Source organism: Hordeum vulgare, chromosome 4H (genome assembly GCF_904849725.1).
Source record: "Hordeum vulgare subsp. vulgare chromosome 4H, MorexV3_pseudomolecules_assembly, whole genome shotgun sequence".
Classification (NCBI taxonomy): domain Eukaryota; kingdom Viridiplantae; phylum Streptophyta; class Magnoliopsida; order Poales; family Poaceae; genus Hordeum; species Hordeum vulgare.
Genome location: NC_058521.1, coordinates 13,874,209 through 13,901,595, shown reverse-complemented (window position 1 = coordinate 13,901,595; position 27,387 = coordinate 13,874,209). Strand labels below are relative to the sequence as shown.

General features: G+C 48.5%; 2 protein-coding genes across 2 annotated transcripts; both read left to right on the top strand.

The window, feature by feature from the left end:
- Positions 1-1,853: 1,853 nt before the first annotated feature.
- On the top strand, positions 1,854-5,697 carry LOC123447343 (beta-glucosidase 8-like). Its single transcript, XM_045123938.1, has 11 exons — positions 1,854-2,284; positions 2,418-2,476; positions 2,656-2,731; positions 2,824-2,895; positions 3,003-3,090; positions 3,508-3,751; positions 4,201-4,316; positions 4,407-4,624; positions 4,727-4,758; positions 4,876-4,978; positions 5,104-5,697. The coding sequence occupies exons 1-11, from the start codon at positions 2,077-2,079 to the stop codon at positions 5,544-5,546; spliced, it is 1,659 nt and encodes a 552-aa protein (XP_044979873.1). The 5' UTR covers positions 1,854-2,076; the 3' UTR covers positions 5,547-5,697.
- A 17,671-nt stretch (positions 5,698-23,368) lies between these two features.
- LOC123447344 (beta-glucosidase 7-like) lies at positions 23,369-27,387 on the top strand. The gene is made up of 11 exons (XM_045123939.1): positions 23,369-23,812; positions 24,117-24,175; positions 24,698-24,773; positions 24,879-24,950; positions 25,078-25,165; positions 25,488-25,731; positions 26,056-26,171; positions 26,264-26,481; positions 26,574-26,605; positions 26,719-26,821; positions 26,938-27,387. The coding sequence occupies exons 1-11, from the start codon at positions 23,590-23,592 to the stop codon at positions 27,210-27,212; spliced, it is 1,506 nt and encodes a 501-aa protein (XP_044979874.1). The 5' UTR covers positions 23,369-23,589; the 3' UTR covers positions 27,213-27,387.

The window sequence follows — 27,387 nt, the reverse complement described above, 5'->3', positions numbered from 1 at the left end:
TGTACCATCGATGGTTGATCCACTTTACCCCACGGTTGCGGATTAGTTCGTCGGTGTAGCGTTTGAAATGCTTGTGCTCATGGAACCAATTATGAATGTTGGCCCAAAATGTTGCGCCCTTTTGCTCCTTGCCATGGGCACATCGATGCTGGTGGTCAACCACGAATCACACAACAATCTCTCTTATGCTAAAGTTTTCTCCTCCACCATTCTTCTTTGGATTGACAACAAATTCATTTGGATCAAAATTGTCGCCGTCCTCCCCCTCTTGCTTCTGCTGGCCGTTGTACAAATCTGGTTGTTGGGTGTATGTGCCCAAATGTGTGGACTCCAAGTCATCCACTTGCCAGTACCCCCAACAACCTTCAACTCTGTCATGGGTCATCTTAAACATCTACATGTACACGTCATAGTACGTTGTCTCGTCCAGTTGAGACATACCAACGAACAGAGAGCGGACACTCATTCTAGGCAAGTGGACTCGCTTATTCGGGCATACTCATTAATGAGATCATCGGATACTCCATATGCAAGCATCCGAATAGCTGCAATGCATTTTTGATAAGAGGAGAAATCAATCTTTTCGAGGGCATTCTCATTACACTTGAAATACTTATCATATGCCACCCCCCTCCCGGATACGGACGAACACATGTCTAGTCATCCGAAAACGGTGTTGGAATAGGTGGTGTTTGAAAAGCGGGTTAGGGGACTGGAAGTAGTCCTGCCAGAGTAAGTAATGGCCGCTCTATCGGTTGCGATTCAATGCCGGAGTATGCCTCCGGATCGAGCCCCTAAACATCGGCCGCTGCGTACTCATGTGGTCATGGACGACCAAAGCAACAACAACAATCTCCTCACATCGGATGAAGAATCATCCGAATCGCAAATGAAATTGTGGAAAAAGTACTCGTCACAAGAGTCCATTTGTACCTTGGGGCCAAACCGTCGAACACCTCGCGACCGTCCTGGAAGAAGCCGGCCGGTGAAGAGCCTCGCGCCTCTTGGAGACCATGTAGCAGACCTGGAGGCGTGAAGGCGAACGTGGCGACGTTCGACGAGCGAGCTAGTCGCGCTTGCGTGCTGCCGGCAGGGAAGGCAAGGGTGTGGCAGCGTTGACGTCGGGATGCTGCAATGGCGGCAAAAACGGTCCACCAAACGCCGATGTTGGGGGTCATCGAAAAGTGGCGTGCTGCTGGGTGAGGTGTGGGTGTGGGCAACCGGCCTGGGCGGCGGCGGCGGTGGGTGGGGTGACCGGATGTGTTGGTTGTCGATGGAAGGAAGGGGAAATGGCCAATGTGCCATCGACCGACGGACGAGGGGAGTACAAGGGCGAGCGTCACGCACGTCCGCGGTGTGTCTACACCGCTTTGACGGACCAGGGGAGTACGAGGGCGGGCTTCATGCGCGTACGTTGTGTGTCCGCGTCGACGCAAGCGATGTCCAAATTTATGCCTGAAATACGTCACAAGTACGAATAAAATAAAAAAAATGCATGATTCGTCCGTTTGGGTCATCGCGTAGGGTTGACTTTTCAGGAATTTTCGGTCGGCCCGTTGAAGTTAGCTCTAAGTTGGTCATCCACCCACTGAAGATGCTCTAATCGTTTGCATGATGACAGCGCGCTCGAGTCGTCGCGATTCGAGGAGCGAGGCCCGCGGATTTCTACCGCTCTGCTGCCCTGCTGCGCAGCTGGCGTGCCGATGGGCGGGACCGCCGAGCCAGATCGCATCACCGTCGGCGTGCGCGCACACACACTCATCCCCGTCCCAATCCAGTCCGATCCAACCCCGTCCGACCACCGGCGAAAAATCGGGATCACACCACCACGGCACGGTCAGAAAGCGCTCACTGTCACTCCCACCCAGTCCAGTAGGGTACGAGAGCGAGCGAGCGGGACGAGGCTTGTCGTGCTCCGACCACCGGCTAAAAGAACTGGATCGCGTCACATGCGCCACCGAAAAGGCGCTCACTTTTTTCACCGGCCACTTCCACCTGCGAGAGCGAGTGAGTGAGGCCGAGCCCCTGCCGCTGCCGCTGCTCGCTTGGTACCTGCGGCCTAGCTGAGCAGCTCGGATGGCGCCGCCGCGTCTGCTGCTGCTGCTGGCCGCCGCCGCGCTGCTCGGATGCGCGCGCGCCGCGACGGGCACGGGCGGGCTGAGCCGGGCGGCGTTCCCCAAGGGCTTCGTCTTCGGGACGGCCACTTCGGCGTTCCAGGTCGAGGGCATGGCCACCGGCGGCGGCCGCGGGCCCTCCATCTGGGACCCCTTCGTCCACACCCCCGGTAACCCGCTCCTTCTTCTCCTGCTCCACCGGCTGCTAAGCTAGATCCCGCATCATTATGTTACTACCAGTGCGATTGGCAACGAAATTCGCGGAAGCTAACACCTGGCCCTGCTCTCTGCTGCCGCCGACAGGGAACATTGCGGAGAACGCCAACGCAGATGTCGCCACGGACGAGTACCATCGCTACAAGGTAGTACTGTAGGAAGTAGTGCATGATAATCCAGGTTCAAGTCCATTTTTTTACTTCAATTTCATATTACCATAGCTTTGGGAGCCGCAGAAATCTGTTGTAATGAAAAAAGAAAATCATCCCGAGCGAAAAATGGATTCTGTCGGACTCGATTTTTTTATGCTGTTGTGGCACTGCAGGAAGATGTTGATCTCCTGAAAAGCCTGAATTTCGACGCGTATCGGTTTTCAATCTCATGGTCCAGGATCTTCCCAGGTAGGAGTAGTACATAAACTCTGACTCTGCCTACTGCATCTACCCGGGCAGCTTCTCTGTTTGTTTCACTGATGCATTTTGGTTTGATTCAGATGGGGAGGGGAAAGTCAACAAAGAAGGTGTGACGTATTACAACAATCTGATAGACTATGTCATTAAGCAAGGTACGACGGCATCAAAATATCAAACGGAGTAATTCATTCCTTCAAGTGTTCATGTGAACTGAAGTACATTATATTCGGGTCTTAATGTTTCTGTCAAAACTGAGCAGGGCTCACTCCTTATGTCAATCTCAACCACTATGATATCCCTCTTGCACTTCAGAAGAAGTATGATGGCTTCTTAAGCCCAAAGATCGTGTAAGTCACACTAAATATTACTTCTCCCTTTTCGCACACGCACTTCTGACTATTGGTATTGCCTTGCCATTTTGGAGTAAGTACACATTGATAAAATACATATGGACCTTCCAACATTTTAAATATTTAGTCTAGACATCATTTTTTCTAACACAGGATAAGATGAAAGGTATTCTCTTTGAAGATTCCATAAGAGCAGAAACAGCTTAATAAGTACAATTCTTGACCATGACCGAGTTTTCACTTTTCATTGTGAACATACCAATATAAGATAGATAAACCATCTACATTATGCTATCTGTAATTTCTGTGTATAATTGTTGATACATGTAAGAAAGTAACTTCTATGCTTATGAGTTATGACAGTTTTTACAAGGGTCAGGGAGCATTAAAAAGTTTCTCGATCTTCTTTTGTAGGAACATATTTGCAGACTATGCTGAATTTTGTTTCAAGACTTATGGCGATCGAATTAAGAACTGGTTCACATTCAATGAGCCAAGGATAGTAGCAGCACTTGGCTTTGATACTGGAACGAACCCCCCTAACAGGTGCACCAAATGCGCTGCCGGTGGGAACTCAGCAACAGAGCCTTACACTGTTGTCCATAACATTCTCTTATGTCATGCTACTGCAGTTGCGAGATACCGCAATAAGTACCAGGTTAGTAACATGGTAGTTGTATGTACACAATAATAAGCCTAATTTTCAGCCTAAAGTTCTGGGTGTTTTCTTGAATTTGTTTCTGAATGGAATTCAATTCAATATCTTGCAAAAAACAATCCATGCTATGCCAAGTGGTTAAAGTTTCTTATCAACATTTATTTTTTCAAAGAAGGATATTCGGCTGCAAGTTTGAAATTCTTTTGCTTTCCCATATGGTTTGTATATGGTGCGAAATTAGCGAAAACATTTTTGCCTACTAAAATAATGTGCTTCTAATATGTGAATATAACAAATAGTGTGGGAACTCACTTGCACTTGGGAACAACTGGAATATATCATATGTTATGTGCATGCGTAGCGGAAAAACAAGTATTGAGGCAACCATGTCACATATGTATTTGTATTGCTGTGTACGATCCTGTCATCTGACTTCAACCAAAATTTAGGCAAGTCAGAAAGGCAAAGTTGGGATAGTTTTGGACTTCAACTGGTATGATGCTGCTACCGACTCACCTGCCGACAAAGCAGCAGCCCAAAGGGCCAGGGACTTCCATGTTGGTTGGTAAGACCATGGCAGTAATGCGTCACAAAACTTCAGGTTTTCATTTGACACAGTTATCCTTTATTGACAAATTTTCTTCCGGAAATTCAGGTTTCTTGATCCACTACTAAATGGTCAATACCCGAAGACCATGCAAGATATAGTAAAAGAGAGGTTACCTAGTTTCACACCTGAACAATCTAAGTTGGTCAAGGGCTCTGTAGATTACATTGGGATAAATCAGTATACAGCGACCTACATGGCAGACCAACCAACGCTCCAGCAACCACCAACAAGCTACTCATCTGACTGGCATGTTCAATATATATGTGAGTTGTCCGTCAACTTTAGTATGATTCAGTTTTTATAAATACAAATCAATGCGGTTACTCAAAATAAGTCACTTTTCACCTTCCCCTTTAAATCTGCAGTTCAGCGAAATGGCGTACCGATTGGACAGAAGGTACATATAGCTGTTTCCTCTTGCAACATCACATTGCGGTTTCTTCAGCCATTAAAACAAGATTTGATGAGTGCGAAACTAACACGCGTGTATCTGGCTGTGTGTCAATGTGTGCAGGCGAACTCCAATTGGCTTTACATCGTCCCAACAGGCATGTATGGATGTGTGAACTACATAAGGGAGAAGTACAACAACCCGACGATCATTATATCCGAAAACGGTATTCGAAACGGCCTTATCCTCCTTTTCTTTAACTTGAAATAAACAAGTTCCACATCCAATGCCCGTCGAAAAACAAATGTACATACATAATACGAATCACGGCGCGCTATGGTGGCATGCCAGGAATGGATCAACCCGCGAACCTGACCCGCGAGGAGTTCCTGCACGACGCCTCGAGGGTCGAGTTCTACAAGACCTACCTCGCCGAGCTGAAGAAGGCGATCGACGACGGCGCGAACGTGGTCGGCTACTTCGCCTGGTCCCTCCTCGACAACTTCGAGTGGCTGTCGGGCTACACCTCCAAGTTCGGCATCGTGTACGTCGACTTCACCACCCTCAAGCGGTACCCAAAGGACTCGGCCTACTGGTTCAAGAACATGCTGCAGGCGTCGGGGCCCGGCTCGAAAGATGGCACGGTCACTTCTGGCAGCACCCAAGCTGGCTCTGGCAGCTCGAGCGGCAACCTGGCGGCTGGTTCGGCCACCTCGAGCAGCCCCAGGGTTCTGCTCTCCCTGCTGGTCTGCTTGTATCTGGCTCTTCCGTCCATCTTCGTGCTCTCCTTCTAGTGGTGAGTTTATTTTCCATTGGTGTGGCCGTTAGCAGTGCTTGTTAAGCAGTGGACGCCAGCAGCATATTCGTTTTGAGAATCTGATGCGGCGAAGAGTGTGTTGGAAGAACATCCTGAAGGGTCTGGTCCTGTAGCTCAGTTTCACATTATTGTGTGTGTGTGTGACATGATTGGATGCTGTGATTCGCACCCAGATCTGTTTGTTTGCACAGACTGGGCCTTAGAGCAACTCCGTTTGGGGTCGACGCGAACAAAATGGATGCCCCAACGCGCCGATCCATTTTCAAAACACCTCCGCTGCGCGTTCGCACCGATCCATTTTCCGGTCCAAATTTAGGAATGAAATGCGTCGGCGCGGACGCACGCATCCTCTCGATGTCCGCTCCCAACCACCGCGGTCAACATTATTTATGACGATCGTCCTTTTCGGGCTCACGCGTCAGTGACCGCGGTCGGCCTTTTTTAATCCGAACGTACTGTGGGTTCCGCCTCATCTGCTTCTAGAATCCACCTGTCCCCATCTCGCCACCTTTTCGCCGACCAAACCCTAGCACCATGACCGGCTCCCTCCTGCTCAAGGGCAAGGCCCCACTCTACCCCGCGCCATCTCCACGCTGGCGTCTTCTGGTTCCCTCCCGTCCAAGGGCAAGGCCCCGCTCTACCCCCGCGCCATCTCCTGTTGGGGAACGTCGCATGGGAAACAAAAAATTTCCTACGCGCACGAAGACCTATCATGGTAATGTCCATCTACGAGAGGGGATGAGTGATCTACGTACCCTTGTAGATCGTACAGCAGAAGCGTTAGTGAACGCGGTTGATGTAGTGGAACGTCCTCACGTTCCTCGATCCGCCCCGCGAACAATCCCGCGATCAGTCCCACGATCTAGTACCGAACGGACGGCACCTCCGCGTTCAGCACACGTACAGCTCGGCGATGATCTCGGCCTTCTTGATCCAGCAAGAGAGACGGAGAGGTAGAAGAGTTCTCCGGCAGCGTGACGGCGCTCCGGAGGTTGGTGATGACCTTGTCTCAGCAGGGCTCCGCCCGAGCTCCGCAGAAACGCGATCTAGAGGAAAAACCGTGGAGGTATGTGGTCGGGCTGCCGTGGAAAAATCGTCTCAAATCAGCCCCAATACCTCCGTATATATAGGTGGGAGGGAGGGGACCTTACCTTGGGGCTCAAGGAGCCCCAAGGGGGTCGGCCGAGTCCAAGGGGGGAAGGCTCCCCCCCCAAACCGAGTTGGACTTGGTTTGGTGGGTGGGAGTCCTTCCCTTCCTTCCCACCTCCCTCTTTTTTTTTCTTTCTCTTTGATTTTCCTTTGTATGGCGCATAGGGCCCTTTTGGGCTGTCCCACCAGCCCACTAAGGGCTGGTGCGCCACCCTTATGGCCTATGGGCTTCCCCGGGGTGGGTTGCCCCCCCCCCCCCCCCCCCGTGAACTCCCGGAACCCATTCGTCATTCCCGGTACATTCTCGGTAACTCCGAAAACCTTCCGGTAATCAAATGAGGTCATCCTATATATCAATCTTCGTTTCCGGACCATTCCCGAAACCCTCGTGACGTCTGTGATCTCATCCGGGACTCCGAACAACATTCGGTAACCAACCATATAACTCAAATACGCATAAAACAACGTCGAACCTTAAGTGTGCAGACCCTGCGGGTTCGAGAACCATGTAGACATGACCCGAGAGACTCCTCGGTCAATATCCAATAGCGGGACCTGGATGCCCATATTGGATCCTACATATTCTACGAAGATCTTATCGTTTGAACCTCAGTGCTAAGGATTCATATAATCCCGTATATCATTCCCTTTGTCCTTCGGTATGTTACTTGCCCGAGATTCGATCGTCAGTATCCGCATACCTATTTCAATCTCGTTTACCGGCAAGTCTCTTTACTCGTTCCGTAATACAAGATCCCGCAACTTACACTAAGTTACATTGCTTGCAAGGCTTGTGTGTGATGTTGTATTACCGAGTGGGCCCCGAGATACCTCTCCGTCACACGGAGTGACAAGTCCCAGTCTTGATCCATACTAACTCAACTAACACCTTCGGAGATACATGTAGAGCATCTTTATAGTCACCCAGTTACGTTGCGACGTTTGATACACACAAAGTATTCCTCCGGTGTCAGTGAGTTATATGATCTCATGGTCATAGGAACAAATACTTGACACGCAGAAAACAATAGCAACAAAATGACACGATCAACATGCTACGTCTATTAGTTTGGGTCTAGTCCATCACGTGATTCTCCTAATGACGTGATCCAGTTATCAAGCAACAACACCTTGTTCATAATCAGAAGACACTGACTATCTTTGATCAACTGGCTAGCCAACTAGAGGCTTGCTAGGGACGGTGTTTTGTCTATGTATCCACACATGTAAATGAGTCTTCATTCAATACAATTATAGCATGGATAATAAACGATTATCTTAATACAGGAATTATAATAATAACTATATTTATTATTGCCTCTAGGGCATAATTCCATCAGTCTCCCACTTGCACTAGAGTCAATAATCTAGCCCTCACATCATCATGCGAATTACATTGTAATAAATCTAACACCCATACAGTTCTGATGTTGATCATGCTTTGGCCGTGGAAGAGGTTTAGTCAGCGGGTCTGCTACATTCAGATCCGTGTGCACTTTGCATATATTTACGTCCTCTCCCTCGACGTAGTCGCGGATGAGGTTAAAGCGTCGTTTGATGTGTCTGGTCTTCTTGTGAAACCGTGGTTCCTTTGCTAAGGCAATGGCACCCGTGTTGTCACAGAACAAGGTTATTGGATTCAGTGCGCTTGGCACCACTCCAAGATCCGTCATGAACTGCTTCATCCAGACACCCTCCTTAGCCGCCTCCGAGGCAGCCATATACTCCGCTTCACATGTAGAATCTGCTACAACGCTTTGCTTGGAACTGCACCAGCTTACCGCACCCCCATTAAGAATAAATACGTATCCGGTTTGCGACTTAGAGTCGTCCGGATCTGTGTCAAAGCTTGCATCGACGTAACCTTTTACGGCGAGCTCTTCGTCACCTCCATATACGAGAAACATCTCCTTAGTCCTTTTCAGGTACTTCAGGATATTCTTGACCGCCGTCCAGTGATCCGCTCCTGGATTACTCTGGAACCTACCTACCATACTTATGGCCAGGCTAACATCCGGTCTAGTGCACAGCATTGCATACATGATAGAACCTATGGCTGAAGCATAGGGGACGGAGCACATATGCTCTCTATCTTCATCAGTTGCTGGGCACTGAGTCTTACTCAATCTCGTACCTTGTAAAACTGGCAAGAACCCTTTCTTGGACTGTTCCATTTTGAACCTCTTCAAAACTTTATCAAGGTATGTGCTTTGTGAAAGTTCTATCAGGCGTTTTGATCTATCCCTATAGATCTTAATGCCTAGAATGTAAGCAGCTTCTCCTAGGTCCTTCATAGAGAAACTCTTATTCAAGTAATCCTTTATGCTCTCCAAAAACTCCACGTTGTTTCCAATCAGCAATATGTCATCCACATATAATATTAGAAACGCCACAGAGCTCCCACTCACTTTCTTGTAAATACAAGATTCTCCAACCACTTGTATAAACCCAAATGCTTTGATCACCTCATCAAAACGTTTGTTCCAACTCCGAGATGCTTGCACCAGTCCATAAATGGATCGCTGGAGCTTGCACACCTTGTTAGCATTCTTAGGATCGACAAAACCTTCGGGTTGTATCATATACAACTCTTCCTTAAGGAAACCGTTAAGGAACGCCGTTTTGACATCCATCTGCCAGATTTCATAATCGAAAAATGCAGCTATTGCTAACATGATTCTGACGGACTTAAGCATCGCTACGGGTGAGAATGTCTCATCGTAGTCAACTCCTTGAACTTGTGAAAAACCCTTTGCCACAAGTCGAGCTTTATAAACGGTCACATTGCCGTCAGCATCCGTCTTCCTCTTAAAGATCCATTTGTTCTGAATAGCCTTACGGCCCTCAGGTAGTACCTCCAAAGTCCACACTCTGTTCTCATACATGGATCCTATCTCGGACTTCATGGCTTCTAGCCATTTGTTGGAATCTGGGCCCACCATTGCTTCTTCATAATTTGCAGGTTCATTGTTGTCTAACAACATGATTGATAAGACGGGATTACCGTACCACTCTAGAGCAGCACGTGGTCTCGTCGACCTGCGTGGTTCGACAGAAACTTGAACCAGAGTTTCATGATCATCATCATTAACTTCCTCCTCAACCGGCGTCGCAATGACAGAGGTTTCCCCTTGCCCTGCGCCACCATCCAGAGGGATGAGAGGTGCGACAACCTCGTCAAGTTCTATCTTCCTCCCACTCAATTCTCTCGAGAGAAACTCCTTCTCGAGAAAAGCTCCGTTTTTAGCAACAAACACTTTGCCCTCGGATTTGAGATAGAAGGTGTACCCAACTGTCTCTTTTGGGTAACCTATGAAGACGCACCTTTCCGCTTTGGGTTCCAGCTTTTCAGGCTGAAGCTTTTTGACATAAGCATCACATCCCCAAACTTTAAGAAACGACAACTTTGGCCTTTTGCCATACCACAGTTCGTATGGTGTCGTCTCAACGGATTTTGATGGTGCCCTATTTAAAGTGAATGCAGCTGTTTCTAATGCATAACCCCAAAATGATAACGGAAAATCGGTAAGAGACATCATAGATCGCACCATCTCTAGTAGAGTACGATTACGACGTTCGGACACACCATTACGCTGTGGTGTTCCAGGCGGTGTTAACTGTGAAACAATTCCACATTGTCTTAAGCGAGTACCAAACTCGAAACTTAGATATTCACCCCCACGATCAGACCGTAGGAACTTCATCTTCTTGTTACGATGATTTTCCACTTCACTCTGAAATTGCTTGAACTTTTCAAATGTTTCAGACTTGTGCTTCATCAAATAGACATAACCATATCTACTCAAATCGTCAGTGAAGGTGAGAAAATAACGATATCCGTCGCGTGCCTCCACGCTCATCGGACCACACACATCAGTATGTATGATTTCCAACAAGTCACTTGCACGCTCCATTGTTCCGGAGAATGGAGTCGTAGTCATCTTGCCCATGAGGCATGGTTCGCACGTGTCAAGTGAATCAAAGTCAAGTGACTCCAAAAGTCCATCAGCATGGAGTTTCTTCATGCGCTTTACACCAATATGACCTAAGCGGCAGTGCCACAAAAATATGGCGCTATCATTGTTAACTCTAACTCTTTTGGTCTCAATGTTATGTATATGCGTATCGCTATCAAGATTCAACATGAACAATCCTCTCACATTAGGTGCATGACCATAAAAGATGTTACTCATAGAAATAGAACAACCATTATTCTCTGACTTAAAAGAGTAACCGTCTCGCAATAAACAAGATCCAGATATAATGTTCATGCTCAACGCAGGCACTAAATAACAATGATTTAAGTTCATCACTAATCCTGATGGTAACTGAAGTGAAACTGTGCCGACGGCGATTGCATCAACCTTGGAACCATTTCCTACGCGCATCGTCACTTCATCTTTCGCCAGCCTTCGTCTATTCCGTAGTTCCTGTTTCGAGTTGCAAATATGAGCAACAGAACCGGTATCGAATACCCAGGCACTACTACGAGAGCCGGTTAAGTACACATCAATAACATGTATATCAAATATACCTGATTTTTCTTTGGCTGCCTTCTTATCTGTCAGATACTTGGGGCAATTGCGCTTCCAGTGACCCATACCCTTGCAATAGTAACACTCTGTTTCAGGCTTAGGTCCAGCTTTGGGTTTCTTCGGCGGATTGGCAACAGGCTTGCCGCTCTTCTTCGAATTACCCTTTTTGCCTTTGCCGTTTCTTTTGAAACTAGTGGTCTTATTCACCATCAACACTTGATGCTCTTTACGGAGTTCCGACTCTCCGACTTTCAGCATCGCAAACAACTCGCCGGGAGACTTGTTCATCCCTTGCATGTTGTAGTTCAACACAAAGCTTTTATAGCTTGGCGGCAGTGATTGAAGGATTCTGTCAGTGATAGCCTCTTGCGGGAGTTCAATCCCCAGCTCAGCTAGACGGTTTGAGTAACCAGACATTTTGAGCACATGTTCACTGACAGGCGAGTTTTCCTCCATCTTGCAAGCATAGAATTTATCGGAGGTCTCATACCTCTCGATCCGGGCGTTCTTCTGAAAGATAAACTTCAACTCCTGAAACATCTCAAATGCTCCATGACGCTCAAAGCGACGTTGAAGTCCCGGTTCTAAGCCATACAAGACTGCACATTGAACTATTGAGTAGTCCTCCTTACGTGCTAACCAAGCGTTCTTAACATCCTAATCAGCCGTAGCGGGTGGTTCATCTCCTAGCGCAGCATTAAGGACATAATCCTTCTTCCCAGCTTGTAAGATTAGCTTAAGATTACGAGCCCAGTCTACAAAGTTGCTTCCATCATCTTTCAACTTAGTTTTCTCTAGGAACGTATTAAAATTCAGGATGACTGTCGCGTGAGCCATGATCTACAACACAAATATATTCAAAGTGGACTTAGACTATGTTCAAGATAATTAGAGTTTAACTTAATCAAATTATTTGTTAAACTCCCACTCAAAAAGTACATCTCTCTAGTCATTTGAGTGGTTCATGATCCACTTACACTAGCTCAAGTCCGATCATCACGTGAGTTGAGTATAGTTTCAGTGGAAGCATCCCTATGCTAATCATATCATCTATATGATTCATGATCGACCTTACGGTCTCATGTGTTCCGAGGCCATGTCTGCACATGCTAGGCTCGTCAAGCTTAACCCGAGTGTTCCGCGTGCGCAACTGTTTTGCACCCGTTGTATGTGAACGTTGAGTCTATCACACCCGATCATCACGTGGTGTCTCGAAACGATGAACTGTAGCAACGGTGCACAGTCGGGGAGAACACAATTTCGTCTTGAAATTTTAGTGAGAGATCACCTCATAATGCTACCGTCGTTCTAAGCAAAATAAGGTGCATAAAAGGATTAACATCACATGCAATTCATAAGTGACATGATATGGCCATCATCACGTGCTTCTTGATCTCCATCACCAAAGCACCGGCACGATCTTCTTGTCACCGGCGCCACACCATGATCTCCATCAACGTGTTGCCATCGGGGTTGTCGTGCTACTCATGCTATTACTACTAAAGCTACATCCTAGCAAAATAGTAAACGCATCTGCAAGCAAACGTTAGTATAATGACAACCCTATGGCTCCTGCCGGTTGCCGTACCATCGACGTGCAAGTCGATATTTTCTATTACAACATGATCATCTCATACATCCAATATATCACATCACATCGTTGGTCATATCACATCACAAGCATACCCTGCAAAAACAAGTTAGACGTCCTCTAATTTTGTTGTTGCATGTGTTTACGTGGTGACCATGGGTATCTAGTAGGATCGCATCTTACTTACGCAAACACCACAACGGAGATATATGAGTTGCTATTTAACCTCATCCAAGGACCTCCTCGGTCAAATCCGATTCAACTAAAGTTGGAGAAACCGACACTTGTCAGTCATCTTTGAGCAACGGGGTTACTCGTAGCGATGAAACCAGTCTCTCGTAAGCGTACGAGTAATGTCGGTCCAAGCCGCTTCAATCCAACAATACCGCGGAATCAAGAAAAGACTAAGGAGGGCAGCAAAACGCACATCACCGCCCACAAAAACTTTTGTGTTCTACTCGAGAAGACATCTACGCATGAACCTAGCTCATGATGCCACTGTTGGGGAACGTCGCATGGGAAACAAAAAATTTCCTACGCGCACGAAGACCTATCATGCTAATGTCCATCTACGAGAGGGGATGAGTGATCTACGTACCCTTGTAGATCGTACAGCAGAAGCGTTAGTGAACGCGGTTGATGTAGTGGAACGTCCTCACGTCCCTCGATCCGCCCCGCGAACAATCCCGCGATCAGTCCCACGATCTAGTACCGAACGGACGGCACCTCCGCGTTCAGCACACGTACAACTCGACGATGATCTCGGCCTTCTTGATCCAGCAAGAGAGACGGAGAGGTAGAAGAGTTCTCCGGCAGCGTGACGGCGCTCCGGAGGTTGGTGATGACCTTGTCTCAGCAGGGCTCCGTCCGAGCTCCGCAGAAACGCGATCTAGAGGAAAAACCGTGGAGGTATGTGGTCGGGCTGCCGTGGAAAAATCGTCTCAAATCAGCCCCAATACCTCCGTATATATAGGTGGGAGGGAGGGGACCTTACCTTGGGGCTCAAGGAGCCCCAAGGGGGTCGGCCGAGTCCAAGGGGGGAAGGCTCCCCCCCCCCCCAAACCGAGTTGGACTTGGTTTGGTGGGTGGGAGTCCTTCCCTTCCTTCCCACCTCCCTCTTTTTTTTCTTTCTCTTTGATTTTCCTTTGTATGGCGCATAGGGCCCTTTTGGGCTGTCCCACCAGCTCACTAAGGGCTGGTGCGCCACCCTTATGGCCTATGGGCTTCCCCGGGGTGGGTTGCCCCCCCCCCCCCCGGCGAACTCCCAGAACCCATTCGTCATTCCCGGTACATTCCCGGTAACTCCGAAAACCTTCCGGTAATCAAATGAGGTCATCCTATATATCAATCTTCGTTTCCGGACCATTCCGGAAACCCTCGTGACGTCCGTGATCTCATCCGGGACTCCGAACAACATTCGGTAACCAACCATATAACTCAAATACGCATAAAACAACGTCGAACCTTAAGTGTGCAGACCCTGCGGGTTCGAGAACCATGTAGACATGACCCGAGAGACTCCTCGGTCAATATCCAATAGCGGGACCTGGATGCCCATATTGGATCCTACATATTCTACGAAGATCTTATCGTTTGAACCTCAGTGCCAAGGATTCATATAATCCCGTATATCATTCCCTTTGTCCTTCGGTATGTTACTTGCCCGAGATTCGATCGTCAGTATCCGCATACCTATTTCAATCTCGTTTACCGGCAAGTCTCTTTACTCGTTCCGTAATACAAGATCCCGCAACTTACACTAAGTTACATTGCTTGCAAGGCTTGTGTGTGATGTTGTATTACCGAGTGGGCCCCGAGATACCTCTCCGTCACACGGAGTGACAAATCCCAGTCTTGATCCATACTAACTCAACTAACACCTTCGGAGATACCTGTAGAGCATCTTTATAGTCACCCAGTTACGTTGCGACGTTTGATACACACAAAGTATTCCTCCGGTGTCAGTGAGTTATATGATCTCATGGTCATAGGAACAAATACTTGACACGCAGAAAACAGTAGCAACAAAATGACACGATCAACATGCTACGTCTATTAGTTTGGGTCTAGTCCATCACGTGATTCTCCTAATGACGTGATCCAGTTATCAAGCAACAACACCTTGTTCATAATCAGAAGACACTGACTATCTTTGATCAACTGGCTAGCCAACTAGAGGCTTGCTAGGGACGGTGTTTTGTCTATGTATCCACACATGTAAATGAGTCTTCATTCAATACAATTATAGCATGAATAATAAACGATTATCTTGATACAGGAATTATAATAATAACTATATTTATTATTGCCTCTAGGGCATAATTCCAACATCTCCATGCCGGCATCTTCCCGTCGGCCTCGCTAGCGTGTGAGCGTTCCGGTGCATCAAGCGCGGCGGCACTGGGAGCACCGCGTGCCGCTGCCTTACCCCGATGTCACCCTGCGGCACCACTGGCATCTGGATCCGGAGAGGATCCCGGTGTCAGTTGTGTCGCGGTCGGCGCGTGTGCACGCGAACGAGGTGAGCCGCCGTCGGTGTCTGCTGACGCCGGAGCAGCGACAAAACCCTGCATACGCGACCGACTCCCCCAACTGGGAGTTGTGGTTCGCGGTGGAGCACGAGGAGCAGCGTCGTCGTGGCGTGCGCGACGTGCAGCCAAGAGGCCCTCCGCTGGCCCCTCCTGTCGTCAGCGACGAGGACCAGGATGTTGAGGCCTCCTACCAGGCGGTGCTGGCAGTTGTTCTCCATGACAGCGAGGAGGAAGAGCTGCGCAGGGCCGACGAGGAGGCAGCGTACCACCACCAGCTCGCGGAGGCCATCGCGCTGTCGGCCACCGGCAACTGCGTCGTGCCACCTCCGCCGAAGCCCGAGCCCACAGAGCCGCGGGAGGTCTACCAGTGGAACGACGTCGTCAGCGGGTTTGTCAATGCGTCGCCCATATGGTTGGGTGTGACACCGCAGCAAGAGCAAGCCTACCTCGAGCACTGGTGGACGGAGCACCTGCGGGCGGAGCGCGCCGAAGGCCTTCGGCTGATGGAGCTGGAGAAGGAGGCGGAGAAGGAACGACGGGAGATGGAGGAGGAGGAGCGCGCCCTGCTGCTGCGCTGCTGCCGCCACGAGCACAACCCACGCCGACGTGACAGACGACGGAGGCGCAGGCAGCTGCGCTCTAGAACGCGACGTTTCCCTGGGCCGGCCCTGCGCCTATGCTGGTCGATCTCACCGTCCCTAACGACGCCGTCGCCCCCGCCTAGGGCTGCCTCGTAGTTTTAGGTTTTTTTTATGTTTAATTAATGTAATGCGGACGAGTGAACTCTCGCCGGCTTTCGTGGTCAGCTTTTAATATTTAATTATGCATGTTTATTATTTTCGTATATTTTTTTTACATGACAAAAATTGACCCGCGAGCGTTGGACGCATGCGTCAACCCAAACGCGAAAGGGACATTCATGTCTGTTGGATCGATCCAAACGAACAAAAAGCAAACAAAATCACGTCCGTTTGGATCGGTCCGTTAGAGTTGCCCTTAGACAGCTCACCACCATCAAAAATTTCTTTGTATGTAAGTCGTTCGCACTAACTCAAGCACATGCCTATGCTCCTTAGAGCAAGTGTCACAATGTGCCCTTTTTCATAGAGTTGGTAGTGTTGGCAGCAATCTTTAATGGAAGGGTACCAACCCTACGTGGATGCAAACCGAGGTTCAAAGTGGAGTTGATTTTTTTGTTTGATTTTTTTTACTTACTGTTCACATCAGGAGTATTTGAGCTCAGGTATAGAAAGGTACTTTCGGCCATAAGGCCTCTTTGAGTGCTTGGATGAGGTACTGAGTGCATTAAAAGGCTCACAACTTATCTTTTCATTAAATAGGTGTTTAGCTTTTGTGGCTAAACTCTCGTCATTTAATTGTTTAGAAACTAAACTCTTTCATGCATTGGTTAATAGGCATTCTTCATCGGTTCGCACCGCACGCTTGGCATTATTTAACCTAAGGTCATCAAAATGCTCTCTCTTTTTCTTGATTGCTTTGTCACATAAGGTTTTTGCCTACTCTCTTCGTTTTGGTTTATAAGTCATCTTACGTTGTGCACTGTGATCAATATTAAAAAAATGAGAGAATTTAATGTTTATTTGCTAATTAATATCATTACATACAAGAACTAACCACTGCATGCTGTGTTAGGTAGTCTCAAGTCATTAAAAACATAAATGTCTCACGTCTCTTATTGACTAATTGTTTTAATTATTTCAAAAAACAATAAACGAGGTGGTAGTTAATGAACCGTGTCTAAATATTTTAAAATTATTTAATTTTCATAAGATGACTTATGCACCGAGACAAAGGGAGTATATGACATTCTAAGTATTTGTATGCCGTGGGGCACCAGAAGTGCCTAAAATCATCCTAGGAGCTAAGGTCCTTCTCGATGCTTTGTGGTGTATAGCGGTGCATGGCGGTGGGTACAAAACGCAGGTGCGCACAAACTGCGACAGGTTAGCTCTTGCCATGTTCGAGGTTTGCTTGGCCCATGCCGCATTGAAGCGGGATGATGCCCCTTCGTCTAGCCTGGCCGCGACTATTTAAGGCTTCCGTTGGCGATGCATAGAGCCGCGCTCCCCCCCCCCCCCCCCCCCAGCATCGGTCCTCTCCTCCTCCCATTCCCCAAGCACCGACCCTCTCCTCCTTCCCCTCCCCGTCATCGTTCCCAGCGGCGATGCCGAAGTCCTGGTTCAATGCGTCGGCGGGCGAACGTCGGCGCCGCCGCGTTTTCTCTTCGGCCCCTCGGCACACAAACTATTTATATACACTTTTTACTTAAACGGTTGAAACATCATCCGTTTTATGTAAATTATATCCGAACTTTAATAAAATCTGTAGCGTTTGCACGGATTTCGCACATGTTTAGTCGAACCACGTTTGAAATGCACACCAGTAACATTGGCCGGGCCGGCACCCGCATACGTGTCCGCAGACGGATACGGTACCAAATTTACAGGTCAGTGTTGGAGATGTCGTAAAGTTTCAAAAAAAAAAAAAACAGATTTGTCCGTCTTCTCACCAATCATGCCATGAAACTGCCCGGGTGGAATGGAACTAGTGATGTTCGGTCAATCAAGCGAGGTCTCAACTGCCAATCAACGGCAGCGCGTCTTCCACCTGTACCAACGTGCCTAGCGCACGCAGCACCGACCGGTGCCGGTGCAGCTCAGAGCCCCAGCCCAGGCCACAGCTCCGAGGTAAACCGCGCGCACATGTTGGGCGCTGCCATGTTCGAGGCTCGTACCTCCGCTATCCGCGTCAGAACCAGCTTCCCTCCACAGAGTCCACACTCCCACATGCCGCGTCACATGGCTGAGCTGATTCCCCCCGGAGGCAGGGGCGGAGCCAAAAAAATTGGTCATTGTGTTTACCCCATGACTCATTGTGAGAACTTGATACAAATATGTTTATGTAAAGTCAATTATAAATCATCTTACAACAAAATTATAGCACCCAAAAACAACATAATGAATAAAAACATGGTATCCGATATCACATATTGTGTTGCATTAAAAACTGAAGAGTGTAAGACATACATGTTCAATAAAATTACGAACTAACTTGTTTACATATTATAAATAGAGTAGTATCAAATAATGTTGTAACTTCAGGTGTAGCTTCTCAGCTTACTGGAACATTGAAAAAACGGCAAGCTAGTAAGACGGGTTTACAATAAGCACTACAAAGCGAAAGAATTTTATAAAGTCAACCACATTTTAGAGTGTCCCCTTCCAATATTTCTCTGCCTTAAAAAGATTAAGCACTGCATCATTACTAATGGTCAAAAAATATCTTTCTCCATAGCAAATTAAACACTCGTGACATGATCACCTATTTTGTAGCACGACTTGTTTTTAACATTCATAACTGAAAATCTCTCAATATTAGTATTAGCTGTAAAATGTGATATACCAAAGGAAACGTTACATGCTTATTTGTTTGCACCATTACTTTAGCAAGATCACCAATTTCAGCCAAATTGGCAAATCTTTCATCTGCTAACACATTGTCAATGTAAGTGCGAAGTTCGGGACTAAGATCATTCTATTTTATTTGTAATCAAAGCCATCTAGATAAAACTTATCTAGCTTCACTATCTGGTGATCGAATTCTCTTTGAAAGAAGCAAGATCTGGATGGGTGATCTTGATGTGCTTGTATCAATATTGAATCCAGTGACCGAGTTCTGTTTGAAAAATACCATAGCCTAGATCAATCAAAAAACAAATAGAAAACTTGGGAAAAAATCACTGTTACTAGGCTATTGGGCTAGACAGAGCATATGAAGCAATTTTGATCTAATTACCTTAAATTTTAGGTTTCAACTGTTGTGCTGTCGATCTGTAGCGGTTTGCTTGCCACTGGCGTACCACGGCCGACCGCCGAGGCGGCGAGGCACCGAGGAACACCAGCAGAACTGATGAGAGGGGAGATCAGATGCGAATTACAAAACGAAGGGCGTGCGTGCGTGCGACAAAACGCTAGTACGCGACTAATCAACAGGGGCTGCTAATCACGATTTAGGGCTGGCAAGGACTCCCGTAGGCTTTTCACTTTTGTGCCCTTTATTTAGTTGTTCACATGGCAACCTTTCGATTGATGGGGTCAGCCACGATTTTTTAATGGGTTCATGAAGACAAATAAGCACCTACACACGCGTACGAGTTAAAATCTCTTGGGTTCATTTGAACCCAATGCTTATACCTTGGCTCTGCCACTAGCATGAGGACGACCCCGCCACGTGAACGTTCTCCTCCCCGAACTGGCCACCATCATTGAATGGGCACGGGACGACTACGTCGGAAGGAGATGAAACGCTAGCGTTGCGTCCTGGAGGAGATTGCTGCCCGTCGCCGCGGCCTCGAAGAGGACGACGTCATCATCCTCGACGAGAGCGGCGAGGAGGCATCGGAGCCTTCGAACCCCGCTCGCCACGGCGCCCCAAGGCAGACAGCGAAGAGCGGACGGCAAACTAGATATAACTTATTGAAGTAGTTATATGTTAAGATGTTGATTGATGACATGACATATTTTATTAACAAGCTAATCAACAAACTGTTGGAGATGCCCTAAGTTGAATGTTGGTATCGCCGTCCTCGCTCCCCGTGCCCCTTGAGATACAAACTATTTTTATATAGTTTTTATTTAAATGGTCGAAATATCGTTTGTTTCATATAGATTATATCCAAACTTTACTGAAATCCGTATTGTTTGCACGAATTTCACCCGGTTTAGTTGAATCACGTATACGGGAGACGTATCCTCCTGCTGCCGAGCTCAAATGAGCTTGGCTGAAAATAAATTCGAAAAAATAGAAAAATTCCTTTTTTGATAAAATTTAACGCCTTTTTTAAGATGTTGTCAATTTCCATTCTTGAAACGTCGATTTTATTGCTCAGGCAGGCTCATTTAAGCACGGGGCTCAAAATAGTTGTGTCTGATTGGTTCTCACCTGTGCGGGACGGATGAGAGAGCAAATTTGTAATAAAGGACCAGATTTGTCTATTTTATCACCAACCATAACATAAGAGCAACTTTAATGTGACGATCCATTTCGTCCGTCATCGTCCGTTTGGGTCGGCGCGGACACAAAAGTCGGCCCAACACGCCGAGCCAAACGAACGCGCGTCCGCTTGGCGATCCATTGCCGGCCTAATTTTAAGCCGGATTTGCGTCGGCGCGGGCACGAGACGGACGCGCGCGCGCCTACTCCTCTGCCATGGCCCGCCGGTCGGTGGCATCCACCACCATTTACCCTTATTTCCCCCAAAAACCGTCCCGCCCGCGCGCGCTCCCGCCCCACGCCCGCCATGGACGACGACCTCGACCTCGCCGCCGCCGCCGGCCTCGCCTCCCTCGCCTCATCCGACAAAGGCAAGCCTCGCGCCCCCCGTAAGGCCGCCACGCCGAAGCCGAAGAAGGCGCTGACGCCCGAACAACGGGCAAAGGAGTCGGCCAAGAGGAAGGACCAGAGGCACGCGGCGAACGCGAGGGATGAAGCCATCGCGGCGGCCGCCGCGCAGCAGCGGGTCACCAACGCCCGCGTTGCGGCGGCAACGAGGGAGGCGCTCTGCATGCTGGGGTTAAACCCTAGCCAGCATGACCTCGTCAACACCGCCGTGGCCGCCGTGGTCAGCACCGATTCATCCGCCTTCCCTCGGACGGTGCTGCCCGATGCGTCGGCTTGCAACCTGGTGCCCGGCTTCCACGTCTACCCCCAGCCCCCCGTCTCTCGGTGAGTGCTCGCCCGAGGTGAGCGTGGTCACGCCTTCCACGCCCGCGCCCACGACCATCGACCTCAACGCCACACCGGTGGTCGCTGGCTCGTCAGCCGGAGGCGCGAGAGACGCCGGTCGACCAGCTGCCGGGCACGTGCAACCTGTTCGACGGAATGCCGGCTGTGGACGACGACGACTACATGCAGAACATGATCTTCGAGGGTGGTGCGCAGGCTGCTGGCTTCGATCCCGACGAGACACAAAGCCAGGATGGCCGAGGCTACAATGAAAATTAGGTCGCCTTCATGAGTGATGGACCATGAGTTCGAGAAGATGCATGAGTTCCCGGAGGACTACGGGCTAGAGGAAGAGGACGAGTGCGACATCGAAGCGGAGCCTTTGTTTGAGGACGAGCTCGCCAACCAAGCCGAAGGGACGAAGCCGAAGCGCAAGAGCAAGCGGACCAAGGCATACACGACGGTCGAGGACAAGCTTCTTTGCGAGTGTTGGAGAGACATTGGGCAAGACCCCAAGACGGGCGCCGAACAAAAGCATTCAACCTATTAAATTCGTGTTCACCATGAGTTCCATAAGCGTAAGAAGTTTCCGCCATACCAAATAGTAAGGCCCGCGGGTGGGTGTCCATTTCAAATTGTTGGAGGATGATCCAACAAGAATGCAACAAGTTTTGTGCCACTCTTGAGAGCGTCAAGGCCCGCCCCGTGAGCGGCATCGGCGTGCAAGACATGGTAAGCTAGCAAGCCGCCCTTTTTTTGTGGCATCAAGTTTATGCTTTTGGGCGTTTGCATATCATTTTGCCAATATGCTTGCATGAAATACATTTGTAGGCATTTCAAGCTTTGGAGGCATTCAAGGTCCAACACAATGGCAAGTGCTTCAATTCCATTGCTTTAGGGTGATCAAAGACGAGGAGAAGTTCAAGGCGCAATATGCCGCCCTCAAGTCGCGTGGTGGGAAGCAAGCCCTGAAGGAGGTTGGGGACGACGAGAAGGCCCGGCCGCGGGGAAAGACCAACTTCAAGAAGGAGGACAAGCGGGATGCGACATCGATCACCTTAATCGCAACCGTGGAGGGCATGATCACCAAGAAGGACTCAAGGGAGGAGAAGTGCCGGCAAGAAATAGAAGAGCAAATGAACGCCTTTTTGGAGATCCGAAGAAGGAGGCTTGAGATGGAGGCGGAGAAGCAAGCCAAGATGCTAGAGATCGAGGCCGCTAACATCAAGGCCAAGGCCAAAGAAGTGGATCTCGCGATCATGATGATCGGTGTGGAGATCATGAAGGCAGATCTGAACATCGTGTCGCCAAGGAAGAGGTCGTGGTTCGAGAAGATGCAGGCCGACATGCTCAAGTTCAACGAGGAGTGATCTATGGCGACGAGCGTCATCTTTTTTGGATGCCGGCAGGTGTGCTGGCATGACTACGGATGCTGCGATGACGTGGTCGAACTCAAGCCCCACCCTTTTTGTGTGCCGGTCGGCTGGCGAGCGTCATGTTTTGACATGATGCCGGCATGAGACATGGTCGCTGGCATGATCAGCCGCGGGCCTTTTTAAAAGAAAATGTTGATCGCAGGCATGAAATGAACCGACGTGTTGGATGCAATATCGATTTAAATCTAAAACAGAGCGGACGCCGGCCGGACGATCGATTCAAACGAATAAAAAAATAAACAAATTCATCGTTCGTTTGGATCGGCCGTTGAAGTTGCTCTAAAGTGCCCGTGCATGACCGGGTGGAACCACTGATGTTCAATCAAGCGAGCCATCTGTGACTACTGCCACCGACCCGATCATGTGCTAGGCGCCTAGGCCTCAACTACCAATCAACGGCGGCGCGTCTTCGATTGTGTACCAACGTGCCTAGCGCACGCAGCCTGTGCAGCTCAGCCCAGGCCACACCTCCGAGGTAAAACCCCGACGCCCGTCGTTTCCCGCGCGCACATGGCGGTGGACGCAGAGCGCAGCCCCGCAAGGACCGCGACATGTTCGAGGCGGCTCGCACCTCCGCTACCCGCGCCAGAACCATCTTCCCTCCACACTCCCACATGCCGCGTCACATGGCTGGGCTGATTCCCGTCCCCGACAGCCGTGAACTGGCCACCATCAATCATTCATTCATTCCCGCCGGCCACGCCTCGTCACCTCCTCCTCCCTTCCTTCCCCGTCAACGGACACCGTGGCCCACGCGGCGTTATCACCGGCGTGCCACAAAAGATGCCCTCCGCCCCCGCCCCACCGCGCCGGCAATTATTTCTCGGACGCCGCAATTATTAGGCCGCGCCCACGACCGCTGCCACTACTTCTTGAAGAGCGCGCCGCTGCTCTGGCACTGGCACCGGCACTAGCCAGCGAGTAGCGAGCGAGCCGCCACTAGTACCAGTCGCAGGCCAGCGGGGTGGGTGGGCGTGAGCAGCGGACAAGAGCGCGCGAGCGGGGCTAGGTTGGTCGGTCGGTCGGCGGCGAGATGGCCGCGAGGTCGGCGCTGCTGCTCGCGCTGGTGGCGGCGGCGGCGGCGGCGTGCCATGGCGTGGGAGCCGCGGGCGCCAACTGGCTGGGCGGGCTGAGCCGGGCGTCCTTCCCCAAGGGCTTCGTCTTCGGGACGGCGACGTCGGCGTACCAGGTGGAGGGCATGGCCACCGGCGGCGGCCGCGGGCCCTCCATCTGGGACGCGTTCGCCCACGTCCCAGGTCATCCCCTCCTCTCCTCTCCTCTCCTCTCCTCCGTCTCTTGCTTTGCTCAGCACCAGCAGACTTACCACTCACCATTACCAGTGGCCAACGAGCTGCTTACTACATCTGCCAATGGCGAAATGTTTGAGAACGATTGATTATGTCTCGATTGATGGTACTGCAGCTAATTGTTTGCAGATGATAGATCCGCGACTAAACACTCGAATTAGAATTTTGAACTGAGATCCAAAGTGCATTCGTCATCTTCTTCGACCTCATCCATCCACACTCACAATTTTCTTGTTTGTGTTGCAATGAGCAGGAAACATTGCGGGCAACCAAAATGCGGACGTTACTACGGATCAATACCATCGATACAAGGTACTGCCACCACACCCGAAGCAACAAAAAAAAACGACAAGGGGAATATATTAATATACATCCAAACTTCCAGAGCAAATAGAGGCGCATCTCATAGTATTAGAAATCATAAATAACATCCATGCTAGAAATTAGCTGAAAATGTCACTTTTATTGCTCCTCTGGGTTCTTTATAGCACCGCGCAAACAGAGGCGCATCTTCTAGTATTAGAAATCATAATAATTTCCATCTCCATAGAAGCTAATGGGTGGCAATGTTCGTCTTCGTTTGGTCAGTCAAGTGATGGCTGACCAATGCCAGCTTTCTATCTACAAGTGAAATATCTGTACGCGTTTCGAAATTACGCCGCATAGATCACAGTTCACAAAAATTGAGCTGATTGACATATCCCAGTGCGGTACTAATTGTAAACACTATATATGCATAGCTTTATTCTGGGGGAAACATTAATATTCACCCTACGACTAACTGTCCAGAAAGAACTCCAGGGCCTTAAGATATGTTCTTTTATGTTTGGACAGGAAGATGTTAACCTCATGAAAGGATTGAATTTCGATGCCTACCGGTTTTCTATCTCATGGTCCAGAATCTTCCCAGGTAATTCAGAAATTTGGCTGGACGTAGCATGCTAATACATAACTTCAGTATTGTTCTGACTGAAACACAAGAGTTACCACCCTTATTCATCTTTGACTTGTGCAGATGGTGACGGAAAAGTTAACCAAGAAGGTGTCGCGTATTACAATAATCTGATAAACTACCTTCTTCAGAAAGGTATAGCATATGACTAAGCACCTTTTTTTTTTTTTGCGCACGGAACTAAGCATCTATTTCAACCTGTGAAACTTCCATGGGAACCAGAATGCATTAATATCTGAATGTTTCCATGAAAACTGAGCAGGCATTACTCCTTACATCAATCTTTACCACTACGATCTCCCTCTTGCACTTGAGAAGAAGTATGGAGGCTGGTTAAATGCAAAGACGGTGTAAGTCAAACTAATATTCTATCCATCTATGTACTCATGTGTTACATGTACCTTCTCCCTTTGGAGTTACTGTATACTTGTAGATTGGAATTAGATGCTAGCACATATACGTGAGAACGCTAAAATGGTTTAGACAAATTACCAGTTACTCTGTACAGTAAATTATCTATTAAAAGTGACTTTGCGCATTGAGACATGAGCATTATGCATGTGGAAGTTTTTGTATGTTTGCCCAAAAGTAAAATGCACAACATACAGGCGCTATATGTTTTTCTAGGTAAATACAGCATGCATGACCATCTTCGTAACATTTGTTTTGTAGGGGACTATTTGCAGACTATGCTGACTTTTGTTTTAAGACCTTTGGCGATCGTGTAAAGCACTGGTTTACATTCAATGAACCAAGGATAGTTGCGCTTCTTGGTTACGACGTAGGGTCGAATCCTCCTCAAAGGTGCAGCAAATGCACTGCCGGTGGGAACTCAGCAACAGAACCTTACATTGTTGCTCACAATTTTCTCTTAGCACACGGTTATGCAGTTGCAAGATACCGGACCAAGTATCAGGTATTTTCCTACTTTAATACAGTATAAGAGTTAATTCTAATATGATCAACCTTCAGGAATGTAGTTTGAATCAGTTTTCTCTTGAAAAGTTAAGTGTGACAGGCAGGGCCAATGTGCATTAACTGTGGAACAATGCCCCCCGACATGATTTTACTTTTATTATTGTGTATATATCCATGAATGTATTAGTATTATTTTCCAAACCCCATTGAGCATGTAAGTGACAACAAATCTTGAGATATCAAATAAGTTGTGATTTGTCGTGGGCATCAATCTGTCTAGACTGATGATAGAATAGTATCTGAATAATTTAAAAAAATGCAGGCAGCTCAGAAGGGGAAGGTTGGTATAGTTCTGGATTTCAACTGGTACGAGGCTCTTACCAACTCAACTGAAGACCAAGCAGCAGCTCAAAGAGCCAGGGACTTCCATGTTGGCTGGTAAGGCCTTACTAGTATCCTCTGCAGAGCATTTTAAATAGATAAACAAAAAAATATCAATGCTTATACCATCAACGTTGCATCGGATGCAGGTTTGTCGACCCGCTGATAAACGGGCATTACCCACAGATAATGCAAGACCTTGTGAAAGAGAGGTTGCCCAAGTTCACTCCTGCTGAAGCTAAAATGGTCATGGGCTCCGCGGACTATATTGGGATCAATCAGTACACAGCTAGCCTCATGAAGGGCCAGAAATTGCTGCAGCAGACGCCGACCAGCTATTCAGCCGATTGGCAGGTTACCTATGCCTGTGAGTTTCTTGTCTCAAGCTCTAGGTTTTGCATCACTACATTTCAATGAATATTGTCGGCTCATCCTTCAATTATCGCCGATATTTTGCAGTTGAGAGAAATGGCAAGCCGATTGGACCAAAGGTATGCAGTGGTAGCTCTTAGCTGCAATCCTTTTCAGCTTTATTTTCTCCCACAATATCTAATCTAACTGTTGAGTTCAAAATTAACATTGCCAATGCATGAATTCGTCACAGGCGAATTCGAACTGGCTCTACATCGTCCCATCGGGGATGTATGGGTGCGTGCACTACCTCAGCCAGAAGTACGGGAACCCGCCGATCGTCATAACTGAAAACGGTACTGGATAGTGGATACACAGCTCCATGTCTCTCTTTGCTCGGTTTCATGCCGCCTTTCGATCATCCTGTCATACTAACCTTAGCATCATCATCATCATCATGTGGAACTGCCAGGAATGGATCAGCCGGGGGGGCTCACGCGCGACCAGTACCTGCGGGACACGACGAGGGTCCGGTTCTACCGGAGCTACCTCAGCGAGCTGAAGAAGGCCATCGACGGTGGCGCCAACGTTCTCGGCTACTTCGCGTGGTCTCTCCTCGACAACTTTGAGTGGATGTCCGGCTACTCGTCCAAGTTCGGCATCGTCTACGTCGACTTCAACAGCCCCAACCTGGATCGGCACCCCAAGGCGTCGGCCTACTGGTTCAGAGACCTTCTGCGACACTGAATATGGATGGAGCACCTCTGAATCAACCAACCTGATGCTGTCATCATCATCATGATCATGATCTTGCTGAGTTTCTGCCTACTGTTGTTCGAATGGAACCATGATTCAGACTTCAGAGATACCAATTGGAATTGGAAATAATAAAAAGATGGCACGATGTTTGAGTCCTGCATTA